This window comes from Gavialis gangeticus, unplaced genomic scaffold (assembly GCF_001723915.1).
Source record: "Gavialis gangeticus isolate Ggan-Ray unplaced genomic scaffold, GavGan_comp1, whole genome shotgun sequence".
NCBI classification, from domain to species: Eukaryota; Metazoa; Chordata; order Crocodylia; family Gavialidae; genus Gavialis; species Gavialis gangeticus.
Window position 1 is genome coordinate 63,874,255 of NW_017728994.1, and position 18,159 is coordinate 63,892,413.

Here is an 18,159-nt window from a genome sequence, read left to right on the forward strand (position 1 = left end):
GTTTAGAAGATAGACTTAACAGCATTTTGATTATAACATACAAGAAATGTCAAATATTTCAATTCCATGCTAAAAATAATTAGACCTATCAATAAAAAAATCACTTTCCATTATTAAAAAACATTTTCTGATGGCCAGAAACCAAGGAGTTAATTCTAAAGGTGCTTCCCATGGGCTTAGGGAAAGTAATTGAGTCTGGACAGAGTTTTGCAAGTTAATCAGCCTTTACAGGATGACGGCAGGAAATTCCTTAAGAGTGGTTCCTTGGGAAGCAGACCTGGCAAATGCTTGGTGTAAGATTCTTTATCATTTACTACAGGCCTGTGGTGAGATCTTCTTTCTTTTTTTCTGGCTCGCAGATCTCTTTCACTCTAAACCCTTCTCCCTCTGTCCAAACTAAAATCTTGGCCTCTCTTGCTGGCATGCTGTGGTTGTCTAAATGTCAACTCACTGAAAGCTGCTAAAATGGAGCACTTAATATTTTTTCCTCAAAGTCTTTCTTCCACATAGTGCCAGAAGTTTTAGTTAATTTGATCAGTAAGGCCCTGATCCTACAAAGAATTCCATTTAGACTCACTGAGGTCTCCAGGAAATTCAATGGGCTCCTATGTGAGTGCAGACATCCAACTCCACAAATTGTATTGCAGGACCAGGATCTGCTGAATGTGTCCTCGCTTTCTCTCTTTCCACCTCCTGCCATTAGAGTAAATTGTGCCTGCCATGGTGACAGGAAGAAAATATATAAAATAAAATAACAGAAATTAAAATGATTTTTTTTCTTTAACTGGATATTTTTGACATAAGAAAGGGCTCATTCATTTCAGGCAGTACCTAGCTGTAGTATTTAAAGACAAACCTCTGGAGATCTGGGATGTGAGGACATGTACTCTTCTTAGAGAAATGCCAAAAAACTTCCCTGTGGTGACTGCTTTGGTAAGGAATCTATTCTTTTACCTTCTCCCTTAAAATGTCAATTTCATTTATAAGTATAATTTGAAATACTCTGATGGATGTTTTGCTACGAATTGGGTTGGTGGGTTTTATTTCTCTAGTATTGTTACCCAGACTTGGTATTTTTTCCAGCTACCCTTACAAAATAGGATTATACAAGTTTCCCTTGCCAACTGCTGGGGTTAGGTTTCTGAAAGTTCCCGTGGTCAGCAAGACAAGAGGATTATAGAAAAAATGACAGGTGATAGGCTGATGCGTGGCCACAGAAAACTGTGATTACTCAAAACTATAACATGGTAGCCAAAATGTTATATAGTATGTTAAATGTGGATACTCAAAACTGTGGTTGGCAAAACCGTGGTTGGCGAGGGAAATCTGTAAATGAAAGCATCCTGTTTTAGAAATTGGTTCACTCTGAATAGATATTATAGAAGCAATATATAATTAGCTTAATCATAATTAACCTGTAATTCTAGATAGTGAGAAACACTTGTTCCAGTTTTTCCTATTTAAAAATGCTGACAGGAATGGTCACCTTCCCATAACTTGAAGAGTTTGAGAAAAAAACAGCTTGCAGCCCGTGAAGCTATGGCCCGACAGACGGTTGCATCCGATACAGAACTTATTAGTGTGGAATCTTCTGTTATCAGGTACTGCCCATCACAGTGTCCTATGGGCTGCATTCCTATATAAAGGTGCTCTTTTTATGTATTGGCACAGACTAGCACTGCTAAATGGTGGGTGCCCTGGGAGAGCAGTTTCACAGACTATTTGCCATTAGCAGTGCATAGAAAAGTCAGTAAATGGCCTAGGGTCTGGTCCTTAGACATCAACCTTGGATTCTTCTGCTGAGCATGAGAAATATTTATTTATTCCAAACAGGCATTGGCAGTACCCTTTAGCGATCTGCTTCTTGGAGTAAAATTAGTTTTTGCCACCTGGTTGCTGTTATAAGGGTGGAAGTCAATTATTGTTTGGGGATTTGAGTAGAAAGAACCATTCTGGAAGAAACATCCACTTCCATGCTATTGCATTTTTATGCATTGGTTCATTGGGGAAATCTGATCTTTTATATGTGTTTCAAGAACAAAAAAGGGTTACCTTTGACTCACTGCATTTCTCCTAAAGCTTATTACAGGAGGCCGAAAGTAAATCTGAGCTGAGTCAGAACATTTCTGCCAGAGAGCACTTCGTGTTTACAGATACCGATGGGCAGATTTATTATCTCACAGTAGAGGGAAACTCGGTAAAAGACAGTGCAAGAATTCCTCCTGATGTAAGTTCAATATTTCTGTATAATTGGGTCTTTAATTTGTTTTGATAGCTAGTGTTGCAGAAAATAACGTTTTATTATAATTATTAGGAGTATACATTTTAATGGCAAATATTTACAAAATCCTTGATTGGAAATAGAAACAAAACTTGCATTTGCAAAACAAATGAAAGTTCCTGTTTATGTAAAATAATGTTTCTTTTCAGCTTTGCAATTGTGCATTAGTTTATGTAAGCAGTTTATTTATTTGGAAGGAACAGTGGAAATTTTTTTTCAACTGCATCTCATTTTTACGTAATACATCTCAGAGAAATGCTGTAGACAGCAGCTGAAGTTTTTTAGGCTTTATGGAAATAAGATGATCAGCAAAATAAATAAATACCCTACTTTTATTTGCTGTGGGATTTTTGTGGCTTTTTGTCTTTGTATTAGACTTACTCACATATCTACTGCATCTATTATGTTTAATTTAAGAAAATGTTAGTTTCCCCTATGCATGAGAGGAAACTTTTTTGACCATGTTTATATTGGGCTTCTGTTAGTGATAGCTATTAGCAGGGTTGCAAAATTGTTTCCATTATTTCCACAATTAGAATATAGATGCAAAGAGAGCAAATGCTCTTACAGAGAGAGCAGAACCAGCAGAAATTCAGTTTCAAGTATGGAATGAACAAGATTATCAAAGGATGTTAATACTGATGTTTAGTGTGGGTAGCAGCACTTAAAATCGTGTTTAAAAAACACTTCTAAGATGCTTTCTATTTTGGAAGGGGTGGTTTTAGGAGAATTGGACTACTGATGTGTACCTGGTTAGCTGCCATTTTTCTAAGCTAAGTGTAGTAAAATCCTAGCCCTCTTGTAATATTACCTTTACTTTTTTATTAGACCTAACTAGACAATAAAGTGTGTGGTAATTGGGGAATATTGCATCAAAATTACCATAATTTCTTTTGCCTCTTAAAAAAAAAAAAAAAAGATAGGTAACAAAAACAAACCCCATGGATCATTAAGGTTGCGTTGTTTATTTTTGCATTTCCTCCCTAGGTTTCTAGTTCTAACAGCACAGTTAGACTGAATGTATATTATTACCTAAATTTCTGCACTGCGTGACTTGTAATTTTAACTATTCAACCATAACTCTTTAAATGGTAGATTATATTTAATTTTAATGTTTGGGCCTGATCCTGTACGTATACACTAATAACTTCATATATATTAGTCTTCAGCTCAGTGGGACTATATAATTTTTAAAAAGGAAAAAATGTTATGGTTCAGGAGTAGTCTTTTTTTCTCATTCACATTGTTATTAGTGCATCAACAATAACAATGGGTCATACAATTTTTAGGACTAGCTCAGATTACTGTCTGATGATTTCTAGCAGTGGCTGCTACTTATTCAATTCCTTCACAGGAAAGCAAAATCCTTCAGAGACTGTGAACGCTACCATCACGTAATGCTAACTATCACAAACTATTTTACATTAAATACATAGAGTGGTGTTTCTAATTGGGGAGATATTAGAGGTGTAGGTTCTATTTTGATACAAAGCTTGATTATTTTGCTTAGTTATAAATGTACTGTCCCAGTGCAGAATGGTAAAGCTAGTCCACAGTTAGTATTTGAAACATGCTCAGTGAATTTTCCTCTTATTTTTATTTTCATTCGTAAGGTGTTCTGAGATGCAGGCATTCATATTTCGATCCCCTCTTTGTTAGTAAAAGCCAGTTCTATGTTACATAACAGCCAATTACTGCAGCAAATGAGAGTTGTGCCTGGGCATGCAGCACAGAATAATATCCTAAGGTACAAGAGGCAGTTCTTATTCTTTTGGTACAATAAACATTTAAGTCCATAAAAACTTCTATACAGTGGATAAATCCTTGGTCTCTTGGTATACCTCCCATACCTATGGATGTCCTATAACATTCTCAGGTTACCCTCTAGTGGCCAGTTGCCAAACATCATAGGGCACAGGTGGCAAGTTGTGCTCTGCCAAGAGTTGAAACCAGAGTTCACTTTCACAAAGTCTCCTGCTACTCCTAAAGTGGTTGAATTTCTCTAGGAAAGGAACAGTCATCCTTGCTAAAGTAGTTAAGAGAATTTGCCCTGCTGGTGTTTATATCCATTTCTGTTTAAAGAAGCTCTGTATTTGGCTTAAGGCTACTTCTTAAAAAGCATAGCTTGTAATATCAAAACCTCCAGGTTTCTCCATTTGGCACATCTCCTCCAATAAACTTCAAAATATTTAAGTTATATTTGTAAAATTTTATTCATTTTGTTCTCCTTTTTGAATTGGCCAGCAATCAAGAAGTTGCAAAAAACCTTCTGTTCAATATGGCAGGTCAGCTGTTTTTCAGAGATGGCTGCTTTTTGAAAGAGTGACTACTTGACAAGTATGGTTTTTCAGGAAGGAGTGGGAGAGAGGAAATAATAGAAAAATCGCTACTCTATTGTGTTTTTTCTTTTTCTCTTTGTGTTTCAGTACAGAATTACATATTTCTAAGACTGTAGGTACAAAATTTAGAAACTACATTTGTTTAGCTCCTGTTATGTAACCAGAGTCGTTTGTCAAGACAGAGCTTTACTGAAATATGTTAACTTCATGAATATTATCTGTATAACATTTCAAGAAACCTCTGTCTTTGCAAGTATCTCTGGTTATATAACAGGAGAAAAACACAAATGCCTTGTATATAAATATATGACATAGTAATATGGGATCACAATATTGTAAATGTTACACTTTTAGTCCTATTGCATATTATGTATTATATATATTAATTTATTCAGCAGTTCTTAAATATATCAGTGAGAATGACAGATTTGATTGTGGGGAAATTTTTATAAATGCTTTCCATTTCCATTGTGATCTACCCAAAAGTGCTCACTAGAAGATGTAACTGTTGAATACATTCTAGATCAGAATTTTTTTGGAAATTAACTTTATTAAAAATGGTGTGTTGAGAGGTTTTCTGATTAATGGTTTAAGTTTAAAGCATATACCAAAATGAATGCCAATTGAAATTTACAGAATCACAATCTATGGAATATTTTTTGAGGTATGCAAATGACACAAATTTTGGTTATGGATTAAGTTCTGAAGAGTGGTTTTCTTTTGGTAACTTTTGAATAATAGTGGTAAAATGTGGCCTGTTGATTGGCACTTATTTACAAAAGGCACATGAAAATTTGATAGGATGTATGGTACATACTCCTCGTTTTCCCCTTGTAATTGTTATTATTAGAAAAACCTGTAACTACTTTGTAAAATTATTTTTCTATGCGTCTCTCACAGACAAAGGGAGATGCTGCTGTCAGTGGGGGAATACAGCACCATGAATCAGTCTGTAAAGATGTTGCATTATGAAATAACAAAAAGACTGAGAACACTTACTTCAGAATATGAAAACAGCTGTTTATTATAGCATATATAGAGTGAAGCTGAGAACTATTAAAAGCTAAGAGCTATTATAGGTAGGAGAAGATTACTAAAAGATATTCACTATTACTGTCCATAAAGATCCTCTGAGGTTTCTGTTGCAGAGCAAGGAAATTAAAGAAGCTTTAATTTGGCTTCACACTACTTCTTTAAAAAACACTTGTAATCAGAACTTTGTTATCATCATTTGGTGATAACAGAGACAGAATTTATTGATGAGGCTTCTCTGTGTTCCTGGCATTTGTCACAGTTAGCAGAGAAGGACACAGTCCCTTCTACAGCAAACTTCAGCTGTTTTGATAAGTAGCTCCCCTGACTCCATTGTTGTAGTAAAGAAGGCACCTTGGAGAATAGAGCAAACTGCAAATAACTCTCCTGCTTATGGCAGCTTCTCACAGTGATGCAGAAATCCCTAAAGCATTTGCATTTACAGTGTCAAAAAATGCAGTTAGCTTTCTCCGATCATGGATTTAACATAGGTTTATTTGAAACTGCATCCTGTGCGGCACCTCTCACTATGTCTATATCTGGTATGCTTGAGAGTAGTGGCCTCCTCTCCAGATCTTCATGTACAAGTGTGAACATGGGGCCAGAGGTGTTCAAGGGGCACTCTCCCAAGAGGACTTAGTATAGTCTACATTAGGTGTATCTAAGTGACATGACCAAGATCACACAGTAAGTCAGTGACTAAGGAGAGAATTGAACCCGAGTCTTGTGAGTTTGAATCTAAATCCAGTCACCTGCGTTTTACGTCTTGATTCCTCCCTTTTCTAGGGAGCAGTTATTGGGAAACGTATTATATGGGCTACACATTTGCTCTGATCATGGTTCTTATACTTGAGCCCAAATTGCGCAACAGGAAACATTTATATTGTTTTTGTCATTTTAAATTAAACTTCCTGTCTTTGAACGCTAAACACAATGTGCAGGTTTTGTTATATCGCTTGATTTTGCTGTAACTTTCTCTTTTATTTAGTTAAGCATTTGAACAGTAGCAGTTACCCGTGACACTGGCCTCAGATCATGAATTGTGATAGAGAAGACTTGAGTTGGCTACAGATTTGTAATGGATAAGAGTTCTTTTGTCAGCTTTAATTGTTTTGGTTTTCTATGAAGGACAGCTATTTTTTTGCAACAAGTATGAAGACTCAACTAAGTTCTATCAAACTGAAATCCTGGTGTTTGTATTTCCTAGTGTAGTATGCATTAGTTCTCTGGGTGTTTGAGAATGAGTCCTATCACATGGGAGCTAACATGAAACTATAAACACACAAATGTTTTACATTGCTTATAAAACTAAATGTTAAGCTATAACACAGTATTTAATTCAGTTTAAGAAGTCTAGAAAATATTTTGAGATAAATTCTGTCTTCTGAACCAGGACTCCTTCAGTAAGCTCAATAGAATTGCCTTGTTGGAGCCACAAGCAGATTTTGCTTATTATTTTTTTTTTAACATTGGAAAGTAATGGGCGGTATCAGTATTAAAATGTTTTACCTGTGTGGAATGCTGTTAACCATATAATTTTCTTCTGCAGGGAAACATGGGAAGTATTACTTGTATTGCATGGAAAGGGGATACCCTGGTTCTCGGAGATGTTGATGGAAACTTAAACTTTTGGGATTTAAAAGCTAGAGTATCCAGGTATGAGAGAATAAAATTTTACCATTTCTTATAGAGTGAATGGATGGCAGAACATTTTTCTTTATATTTGCAGAAGGCTGCCATGATATAGCAGCTGAGAGAACAAGCTTCTACCTTTAACATGAAAATTTTTCTCAAATAGTGTCTACTCGGGCAGTGCTGAACTATAAAAAAAGAGAGGTGGTGCTGTCAACTGGTGTGAATAGTATATTTGTGTTGATTTCAGTGAGTCCTTGGTGACTTGTCCCACCTGAATATTTGACTAGCTTTGTTTAATCTAAACAAGAATAGTTAAAATGAAAAGGGTCGTAATATTTGTAATATTAAATATTTTGAGAATTTTCTAACACAACTGTCACTTAAAAGTTTTTTATGATATTTTTGCTAGTCATCCATTTATATATACATGGAATATTAATTCTACAAGTTATAAAGTATCAAAATGTAGAATGTTTGAAACAGAATTTGTATCACCTGCTGATATCTCTCTGTGTAGATTAGAATGAGCTTAAAACTTGAGTTCTTTTTGCCCCCAGGGGGATCCCTACCCATCGTGGCTGGGTGAGAAAAATACGCTTTGCCCCTGGAAAAGGAAACCAAAAACTGATATCCTTGTTCAATGATGGAGCTGAAGTTTGGGATGCAAAAGAGGTATGCATCTATTTCTCATCTGGTTGCACTTGTGCACAAAACATATAAACCTACTTCTCAAGGTAAGGTCAGGCACACAAACAATGTGGTTAAAATTATACACGAGCTGTTGCTGACAGCTATATAATAGAGGTGTCTGGTCTTTTCACAAAAGATACTTACTTCCCCAGAAAGCTTTTTCAAGCTACTGTCAATTGAAAAGTGCCTTTCACTCATAAAGCTGACACTTTATTGAAATACCATTTTATCATCACTCTCTCCTAGTGATTTTTGGGTTGCAGCTTGCATAAAAAATGTTTTTGGGCTCCAGTGCAGAAATACAAAAATCTTCCTTTTCAGGCTTAACAAGCTTCTGTGAACATCTAGACATACTAAATGGCAAAGTTGACCTGACTTGGTTTTGATGTATTTGGGGGTACATGAAAGTCAGACGTTTGAGAATTAACTTTGTCTTTGCTTTTCCTTTTCTGCAGAAAAGCCTATATTAGAGGGAAAAATCTCACATTCATCTTATGTAGGTAGTTGGAGTTTTATTCTTCTGTACGTTTATAGATAGGACATTGACTAGGGATAAATGATTCTACGTGAAGAGATGCAGACTGTGGTGCCATGCATTCTGCAAACCAGACAGAGTACAGCCATGTAGTCTGATCTTCTAGAAAATGGATTTGAGAAATCCTTGTAATCTCTTGTTACTTTTCTCTCTGGTGATTCTCTACCTCTTTTTAGGACCACAGTGGGTTTTTTGTTATACAAAAGTCTTAACATACACATGGGGTTTCCTTGGATTAGTGACTTCTGTGAATATAGGGGACTGGACCTGATGGGCTCAGAGGCCTCTTCCAGTTCAGTGTTCCTCATTCCAATCACACCTACCAAAGTCCTTATGCATGTTACAGGACATTGTAGCTCCTTTGCTTTCTCTGCAGAATGTCCTCATAAGTCCTGCAAAGACTAGGGGTCTTTTCAGCCCAGGGAGATGCAAAGATGGCTTTAAGGATACCTTTGTTCCCTTTTATTAATCATGTGATATGCCTTATGGCAAGGGTTGTCAGCTGGGGGTTACTTGGGAAGGCCCTAGGGGGTATGTGCAGGTGGGTGGGGATGAAGCCTCCCAGGAGCAGGGTCAGGGCGAGAGCAGCGGTGCCCCTCTGCAGGCCGCACAGGCGCTACCTGGCCAGCTTGATGCGGGTGATGCTCACATGCAGCGATTGCTGCCACCACCCACCACCCCGCTCTGCTGCCACTCAGCTGCCAGTCGCATGGTATCCTCCACCCCTCAGCTCTGTGTCTGGCTGCCGGGGGCATACTTATTAAAAAAGGTCGAAAACCCCTGCCTTACGGAATCACAGCACTGAATCTTGCCGGTTGTAACTAATATCCTTGCTGAAAAGTGGCTTGTTTTTCCAGGTACAGATGGTGAGCAGTTTAAGAAGTGGAAGAAATGTCAACTTCCGAATACTGGATGTAGATTGGTGTACCTCGGATAAAGTGACTTTGGCATCAGATGATGGGTGCATCAGAGTTCTAGAGATGTCTATGAAGTCATCATGCTTTAAAATGGATGAACAAGAGTTGACAGGTAAGAACAAGTCTCAACAGCCCACCATAGTTAAGTTTCCTGTTTGTTACCAATCCAAACAACACATAGAAAAGGTGAGAAAAATAATCTTTATTCTTTTCTGTGAAACGAGAGAGCAGAACTAGTATCAGTCTGCACCAGAAAATCAGGTATCTTCCAAGCATTTTGATGCAGACAATCTCCAGGTGCTTTAAAAATGTCTTGTAATAGTTTTTCATTGAACTTCTAAGGGAATAGATTATACATATTTTTCTGTATTTAAAAAAGGTTATTCTTTACATAATGTGGAGCGATTTGTTGTGAAAAAATAATAATAGGTCACTCAAGTACACAGCATGATTTTGAGTCATGTTTGTGATACATAAAAAAATTTAAAGATACACATGGTTTGTTGATGGCCTTGTGTTGGGTTTTTTTTAGTTTTTAACTAGCATGGATATGTTTAGAAATCTGCCTTTAGTTTCTATAAGTTTTGATGTGTGGATGGAAACTGCCAGATATATGGTGCATATAAGGAATCCTACAGAGTTTTAAAATTATGAGCCACTGAGACCACTGCTAAATACGATTACCACAATGTGATATTATATTTGATAGATATTCTGTTTTAATAACATTGTCCACTTTATCTAAAATAAAATATTGACACAATAAAGACTATAACTTTAATAAAACACAAGAAACAATGAAAGTATCATCAGCACATTATAATCAATAACACAGATATATTAGAAATCATACATTCTTTTTTGAACCCTTAATGTGAAAATATAGAAATGCATAATTATGTAATTAAACCTGTGAAACAAAGGAAAAACACTGTCAGTCAAAAACACCATGATTCAGTAGCAGTTTAGATATTTATAAAAGTAACAAAAGTTACCTAGGATAGAATAAAAATCACTGTGTAAATCAGTCAGCATATAATTAAACCACTAACTTAGTGGAGAGTAGGAAAAACGTCACATGGACAAATTATCTCACAACTGAATCCTGCAGAGACCCTTTGTCTGAAACATCTTACTACTGTCATAGATTCTGTACCAGAATAGACAGACCACCAGTCAGATCCATTTTGGCTGTGTGAAAAACCCCAAACCACTGAAATTAGATTAAAAAAAACTCATGTGATATGAAATGCACAGTTAACCCAGAACCTCACCTGCCTCCAAACAGAGATATTATTTTATCTCTTTTAGTAGTCTCAAATGTTACTAGTGGGCAAAAATGTTCATTTGGAAGGGTAACTTTTTTTTTTTAATTGAGTTTCATTTTAAGTTGTGCTCATTGCTGGCTCTCAAATGCCAGTGCACAAAGCAATGTAAATGCTAATGCTTTCACTTTGCTTAATAACTATATAACAGATTAGCAGATTTGGGAGATGAGAAGAGCTGAGGCAGGCTGTTTATGTCACAGCCTGCAACTAGCTTGGAAGAGATCTTGCTGCGCAAAGCTTTAAATAACTCCCTCTTCACTGTACATTTAGGAACTACAGAATTGGTCAGACTGAGGAATTGAGTTTCCTGGTTCAGGAGGTTTGCAGCTCCCTATCCTCAGTTGATCTGTCCTCATTATTACACCCCAAACCAATGTCATAATTGCAAATCCAAGGTACAGAAGAACCCTGTGCTTTTTCCATTGCATGGCAGATATTTTTTGAGTGGAGAGAGATAGAGGAATATTTTTGGTAGCATATGGGAACAAGGCACTTTTTCTAGCCTCCTAATACAAGAATTGTTTCCACTACATTCCTATGGCTGTTGTGATATGGTTCCCAGAGCCCCTCCCCTCCTGTGAAAACCTCCCCTGGGCCTCCACAGTGATTTTTGTCCTAACTGTCATAATAAATGTGACCTGCATTGCCCAGACAATACACACTTGCAGCAGTAGTTGAATATTTTTGCACAAAATCTTGAAGTGAATCGTGTTTCATAGGTTAACTGCCTTTTTCAGAGTCCTGCTTAACCTATTTGGTTGGGGACCATGTAGTGTAAACTGCAGTATTGCTTCAAAAAAAGGAGCTGGGGTTGTTCAGGTGCTTAGCTGATGGCCCAGAGGTTGCAAGTTCAAGGCCACAGCAGACATGCTCACAGCACGGCCCTGTCAAATTTCAACCAATTCTGTGAATTCTGCTAAATATCTTGTCACAAGGACATGAAAAAGGAAGGAAGGGCTTCAAAAAATACCAGTCGGCTAAGGAGACTTTTGTAGTAAAATCCAAGTAACTCTTCTTACCTGAGTTGTGAAGTGAGTTACTATTCCGTATAGCAAATCAGTACTGAAGGAAGAAAAAAATACTTATTGGAAGTCTAAAATCACTCCAGTGTCCAATTTTCAGTTGATCTCTGAAATGTAGTTTAATGGTTCATTAGACTAGACTAAAGACTTAAGAAATGTTCTGAAGCAAACATCTTGCATTTTAAGCTGATAGATTGAAAGACCTGAAGAGTATTCAAATGTCAAACTGAGATACAGTTTAAATGATTCCAAGGTTTCTGATTTATATGGTAATCAGTGCAGTTTAAGTTCCTTATATGGGCTCCGAAACTAATCCTTTATGTAGCCTAACCTTTTTTTGGTTGCTTTTTAATTTTATTACATTACTAATGATAAAGCATTGAGTTTGGGGATAGAGGGGTGTTATATAATTATATGCATATTGCATGGAAAAAGCCATGCATTTAGGATTGCAGAATCAAGCATTCCATTATTAACTGCTAGAATTAAGACTGCCCATGCAGTCGTACCTTGGGTCCCTTTGATAAGGTACCCTGTGAGGGAAGGAGGTCTTAACCCCATTTCACATGGAGGGAGCTACAGACAAAGATTAAAACCAAAAACTGTCACTTGGCAGGGAATTTTGGGGTATGCCTATGTGATCTTGTTGTGCCACGCTGTGCTAAGCTTTGCACATGCTTGTTTCCAAATCTGAAGCAGTGTAGCTGTGTCAGTGCAGCATTTCACAAATCTAATAGGATGTTTCATTACAGAGCTTAGGCTCCCTGTACACAGTATTCCTTAAAGATAAATTTACCCTTAAGCGCATCCCAGGTTCTTAATTAGGATCATCACCAATTTTTTCAGGTGAACCAAATGATCCATTTTCTATAAACTATCCCCTGTGAACGTCCTGAGGAGACTTAAATTTTTCTATATAGTCAAGCTGCTGGAATCTCTCCAGGATTTTGGATCCATGCTAGCACATTGAAGTGGTAGGCAGAATTGACCCAGAGACTTTCAAAATGATTTTCCCTCCGGTAATACCTGGTACTAGCTAGTTAGCTAGGTTCCACTGCAGTTTCAAGTGCAGACAGCTTGTGTGGTTCCCCTGAGAAGGATGCTGATACCAAAGATATTCAGGTCAGCTACTTGAATTTCAGTACACATGTTGAGACATCATTCCCCTGTGGCAGCATATAAGTCTGATGCTTCTTTTGGCTGCAGTCTTTGTTTAAGAAGCCTGTAAGCTCCAACCTTTCTATTCAGGTCACTGCTTTTGAGCCACCAAGAGTGAAATATATATATATGGACAAGCACTCAAAGAAGCAGAAGTAGTTACTTACCTTCCAGAACTGTGTTCCTAAAGTTGATTGTTCATATATTTTCCATGACATGCCCTCCTTCGACACTGGTACAATGTGGACACCTATACTTCTGCTGACATTTGAGGTTCCCCTGATCTATGGTGTGGAACATTAAATGGGCAGGTATAACCCCTCTAAACTAAAGACTCTGAGTCCCTATAGATGTTCAGATAAAGGCATGGTGTATAATCCACATGTGCGTGGCAAGAGATGTGACTGTGGGATCCTGCATCAGATTCTATCACGCCTTATTGTCAGTAAAGTGAGAACTCAGGACTGCCGTTCTGGGTTCCCTCTGCACCAGCAAGTAGAATGTTCCCACAGTTGTGAGTCCCGTAGCTGATTGGGCTTGCAGCCATGGTGGCACCAGGACCAAGAGTCTCACAGCTGCAGACTTTGGGTCCTGACAACACCCCATAGCTGCCAGGACCAGGAGTCCTGCAGGTGTGGCCTGTGGATCCCGGCAGTACTGCCAGGGCACTGCTGAGACCTAGAGTCCACACCTGCGGGGTTCACGGTTCTGGCAGCTGTGGGGTGCTGTTGGGGCTGAGAGTCCCCTCAGCTGCAGGACTCCCAGCCCCAAGTGTGCATGGTGCATCCCTGCATCTAGGAGCCCTGTCAGCCAGTGGGGCTTCCAGCCACAGCAGGATATGCTGCTACATGTGAAAATTAAAGCCGGATAGAAACCAGCTCTAAAGTTAGAACACATTTTCCAGCTCTATAGCTGGTTGAATTTTTTTAAGTGATTATTAATTTGCACATATAGCTGTTTGAAATCAATTGAAGTGCACAATTAACCCGGCAAAGGTTCTGATTTCAAGATTCTCACATCAAGAATAGCAAGGGCCACATTAATTTTTGACACTTCCTAACTTTTGTGCCCTTTTAATGTTCCATTAACTTTTTAGTGCATTTATTTAAACTTAAGTTGATGGGAGAGGACTGTTCCTGCTTTGTCACTCACTGCTCCTCAAGTGGACTGGGATCTTGGAATCCACAGTACACTTCTCTGCCTGTTGAGCTTAGAGAATTAATGGCAGCTATAGAAGGCAGTTACCATTTATGTCGACCTCACAGTGGGACAATGAAAGGAACCATTTTACCAGTGGCTGTTACAGATATTTTCTAAACAGCAAAGCAATTTGAGACTCAGTATAATGATTTCCATTCCAGATCTTGTAGGGGAGAGTGCTCTAGTGATGGTGTAGTTCCTTCTGTCCCTGTCTCCTTCATCTTCTGTTCTTATCTTTTGCCTCCACTCTGCTCATGCTCGTGTCCTCCACTTCTGAGTCCTGCTACTTTTCCCTTGTCCCACCCTTTGTCTCTTCTCTGGCCTACGGGTGTTGGGTGCGCAGCGTGGTCAAAACCTAGGATTTGTGTAGCTATAGAGCATACTCAGTGTAGGTGGTCAAGTCTTAGGTGGCATGTAGTAAGAAAGATTTTTGCAAAGTCTAGGATTCTTTTCCAGAGACCTTTATTTTGGTTACATATTTCACAGAGATGACAAAATATGCATCTCTGACACAAAGGTCTCATACTAGGTAATGGCTGGCAATCTGAACTGTAAGTGTTACCAGCTCTACTAATGTTTTTTTTCCCCTCCTAATCTTCAGAACCTGAGGTGGAGATCATTCAACATTTGAGTAGGTTACACTGCTGAATTATTCATTTACAACTGGTGTTTTGCACAGGGGCACAAGTCAAATGTGCGCGTGCACAGATTCTTGCCTAACTGGTTAGTGACAATCAAATACATATACTTGCAGCAGCAAGATAATTTCTAGTCTTCCTGCTGAATTAATGGTTTCATACAATCTTAAACTAACATTGAAAATGGGCCACCAAGGAAAAACTGAAACTTGAGCTAACCACAGCGATATACTGACCAGACTTTGGGAAGCATCCAACAAAGAAATAAGTTTAACTTAATTACCTCCCTGTAATAGCCTCTTGGCACATCCTAATTTCACTGAAGGTATTTCAGAATATTGTCATATTAAAAAAAATACTTTGTTCCCTAGCGATGGATGTGCCGGAATTATGCATTCTGGGACATCTTTAATGGCTTACCTCCCTGTCTTTTAGTAGGAGCTCACATGTCCATTACTTCACAAGTTTTTCAACTAGGTTGTAAATAAATGAAAAGGCCAAAAGATCAGATTCTGTGTGGAATTTAACCATGTATTTCCCCAAAAATGTTTTTGTTTGTAACGACATATTTTTATATATAGTAGTACATGCTGTACATTTGAGTTAGATGGTGGGGCAAATAGTAAACTTCTTTTGGCACACTAGCAAACTGAGTGTTCTGTGTTTTATTGTTAGTAAATGCTATTCCATTGCAGCGTGGCTACTTTTAACTTGAAAATAAGACTTTTCCCCCTTCCCTTCTTCTATTTCAGAACCTGTGTGGTGTCCTTATCTCCTTGTTCCACGGGCCTCATTAGCTTTAAAAGCATTTTTGCTGCACCAGCCATGGAATGATAAATATTCTCTAGATATTTTTCATGTGTAAGACTTTATTGTAATTTTCTAGTAACTTTTATCTTTTATTATTATTATTATTATTATCACTGCATATTCTTCAGCAGAAGGCTGCTGAATACATTCATTTAACTTTAGCAGTCATGAGAAAATCTAAATGGAGGGGTAACACCTGCCTCTCTCCATTTCTGAAAAGAGCTCTTTTCTATTTTAAGACAATAGCAATAGCGTAGTCCAGGGGAACTCAACCCCCAGTCCATGGACCAGATTCAGTCTGTGCTGTGTTATCTGCCCCCCTGGGCCCCCCTGGTTCCAGAAGTCTGGCAGGAGGTAGTGGTGCCACCGCTTTCCTGGTGCCAAATTTTCCACACCCACAGGGAGCCCTGGGTCCTGCATGCTGGATTGTGAAAAGGGGCAGCACTGGGGCCCAATTCTGGCAGAAGGGGGAGATGCTGAGCCCCTGCGGCCCAGTCCCAGCATGCGAGGCAGAGAGGGGGTGAAGTCGGGCCCCAGAAGTCTGATCCTGGTGCACAGGGCTTGATCCAGCCAGTGGACCAGCCCCGCACCACTCATCTGTCCTGCAAGTCCAAAAGTTTGAGTGCCACTGGTCTAGTCAAAATTGGCTGTTTGCATCAAAAAGCAGGAGTAGGTTTCATTTGTAAGAACAGCTGATTGGCAAGTGGTTAGGGGGGTTGCAGGAGAGTAGGTCAGTGTCCCAGTCCTTTGATTTATGAGTATATTGTTGCTTTAGTTGTCCAAAACCCTAAGAAGCATACAACCATCTTACAGATATTTAGATCTATTGTTTTTATATTGCAGTAGTCATGATGAAATCAATAGACAGTATGCTGGGCAGTATCCAGACCCAGGGGAAGGTATATGCCCCAGATAATTTGCCATCTAAGAACACAGTCAACATAAAAGAAATATGATTGTTGTATGCAGTTTTGTATTCGTTATGTGCATTATCAGTGTGTCATAAACGAACAAAAATCCAATAAGATTTTGGCGATAAGGAGGTAGAAGGTTACAGTGGTAAATAGGACCAAAATGGAAGCTGAACTCCCCAAAATAAGCAAAAGTGCTTGTGGTGAGAGGAAAGGAGAACAAGGAGTCACAGTTGGGGAATTAGTGGTATGCAACAAATAAGAGCAACTCTTTAAGGAGGAAAAGAGAAAAGTGAGGTGGAGCAAGATAGTAGATCCTTTTGCAGTGGCTCTTGTAGCCCATCAGGATTTGAAAGATGTGAGAAAAGTCAAGGCAGTAGAGAGCAGTAGTTATAAAATGCAATAGATGTTGGTACTAAGCCTGTGTTTTCAAGAGGGGGGTAAAAATTTTAGTTGCTTCAATTTATCATAGTGTAAATGGAGGTGCCTGAAGGGGCCTAGTTTTCTGAATTACTGATTGCTCTCCATCAATTATTCCGCTCCCTTTCACCTCTCTCCCCTTAGACTCATTAATATTGAGCTACCATAAACTGTTACTCAAATTTGAAAATGCTGTATAGTAAGGAGAAGTGCAGGTTTCAGTGAACATAAAGTTATGGGAAAGAGTGAAGTGATGAGACTGTGACTAAGACTGATGATGCTGAGGGATAGTGAAGACAGGTCATGAATTAGTTCTTTGAAACTAATATTTGACTGGGAAAAATAATGGATGGGCTTTTTTTTCTTCATTAACAAAGTAAAAATGTTCATAAATTTGCTTCCTGTCGTGGCTTATGTTCCACATTGCCAATACTCTTCTTTTACCTTGTGTGTTATAAGTTTAGTTAATATATGGGCATATATAAATGGATTGAATATATATCAATTAACTCTTATGGTTTTTATGCAGTGATTATCCAGAGAATGAAAATGTTAAGAAACTGATTCAAGAACAGTTAAATTCATTGTCCAAGTAAGAACCTTTTAAATAATGTTTTTAATAGTGTCACTTTAAATGAGGGCACAGCAGCAAAAACTGTAATGATTGTTTTTTTATTTAGCTGCCAATCTAAATGTGCATGTTTAAGTGCTTGAGTAACAGCAAATGACATTTTAATGTTTAATAGCCTGCTTTGTCTAATAAAAAAAATGAACCATAAAGTTCTTCCCAAGTGGGAGAACTTCCTTGAAATAAATTGTTTGATGTTAGCATAACAGCCAGAATAATTTACTGTTTTAAATATTTAAGTGGGATGGAAACTACTATTGAATTTGTGATGTTTCCCTTTCGTGTCGCTGATGTTGCCGACAATAGTGGCTGTCAACAGGAGGTTCATTAATGCTGATTTGAATTAAAAGCATTTAATTGCAGTTAGAATCCGTAGTTTATTGAAAACCATTTTCACAACATGTCCATCCATTAGAATGCTGTACTGGGCCAAACGTACACAGTGACTTAGCTGTGTCTAGTAGTTTAGCAAACAGTATCGGTGTGTTCGTTTAAGCTATGAAATCTGCCTTTGCATCTAGGAAACCAGATGCATTTTCCCTCCCTTCTCTCTTATAGATTTTCATTATACAGTACAACCTCATTCTGTAACAAGCCTTTTAATAACACCTTCTT

At 38.1% G+C, this 18,159-nt stretch overlaps 1 protein-coding gene across 2 annotated transcripts in view; it reads left to right on the forward strand.

Annotated features, from left to right (window-relative positions):
* Positions 1 to 18,159, forward strand: part of WDR11 (WD repeat domain 11) — a 102,779-nt gene that overhangs the window by 69,738 nt on the left and 14,882 nt on the right. For both annotated transcript variants that reach the window (XM_019502922.1, XM_019502923.1), the window contains exons 14-21: positions 825 to 933; positions 1,477 to 1,601; positions 2,080 to 2,227; positions 7,202 to 7,308; positions 7,845 to 7,959; positions 9,370 to 9,541; positions 15,528 to 15,636; positions 17,446 to 17,508. In XM_019502922.1, the coding sequence (XP_019358467.1) occupies positions 825 to 933; positions 1,477 to 1,601; positions 2,080 to 2,227; positions 7,202 to 7,308; positions 7,845 to 7,959; positions 9,370 to 9,541; positions 15,528 to 15,636; positions 17,446 to 17,508 (948 nt within the window). The remainder of the gene's footprint in view (positions 1 to 824; positions 934 to 1,476; positions 1,602 to 2,079; positions 2,228 to 7,201; positions 7,309 to 7,844; positions 7,960 to 9,369; positions 9,542 to 15,527; positions 15,637 to 17,445; positions 17,509 to 18,159) is intronic.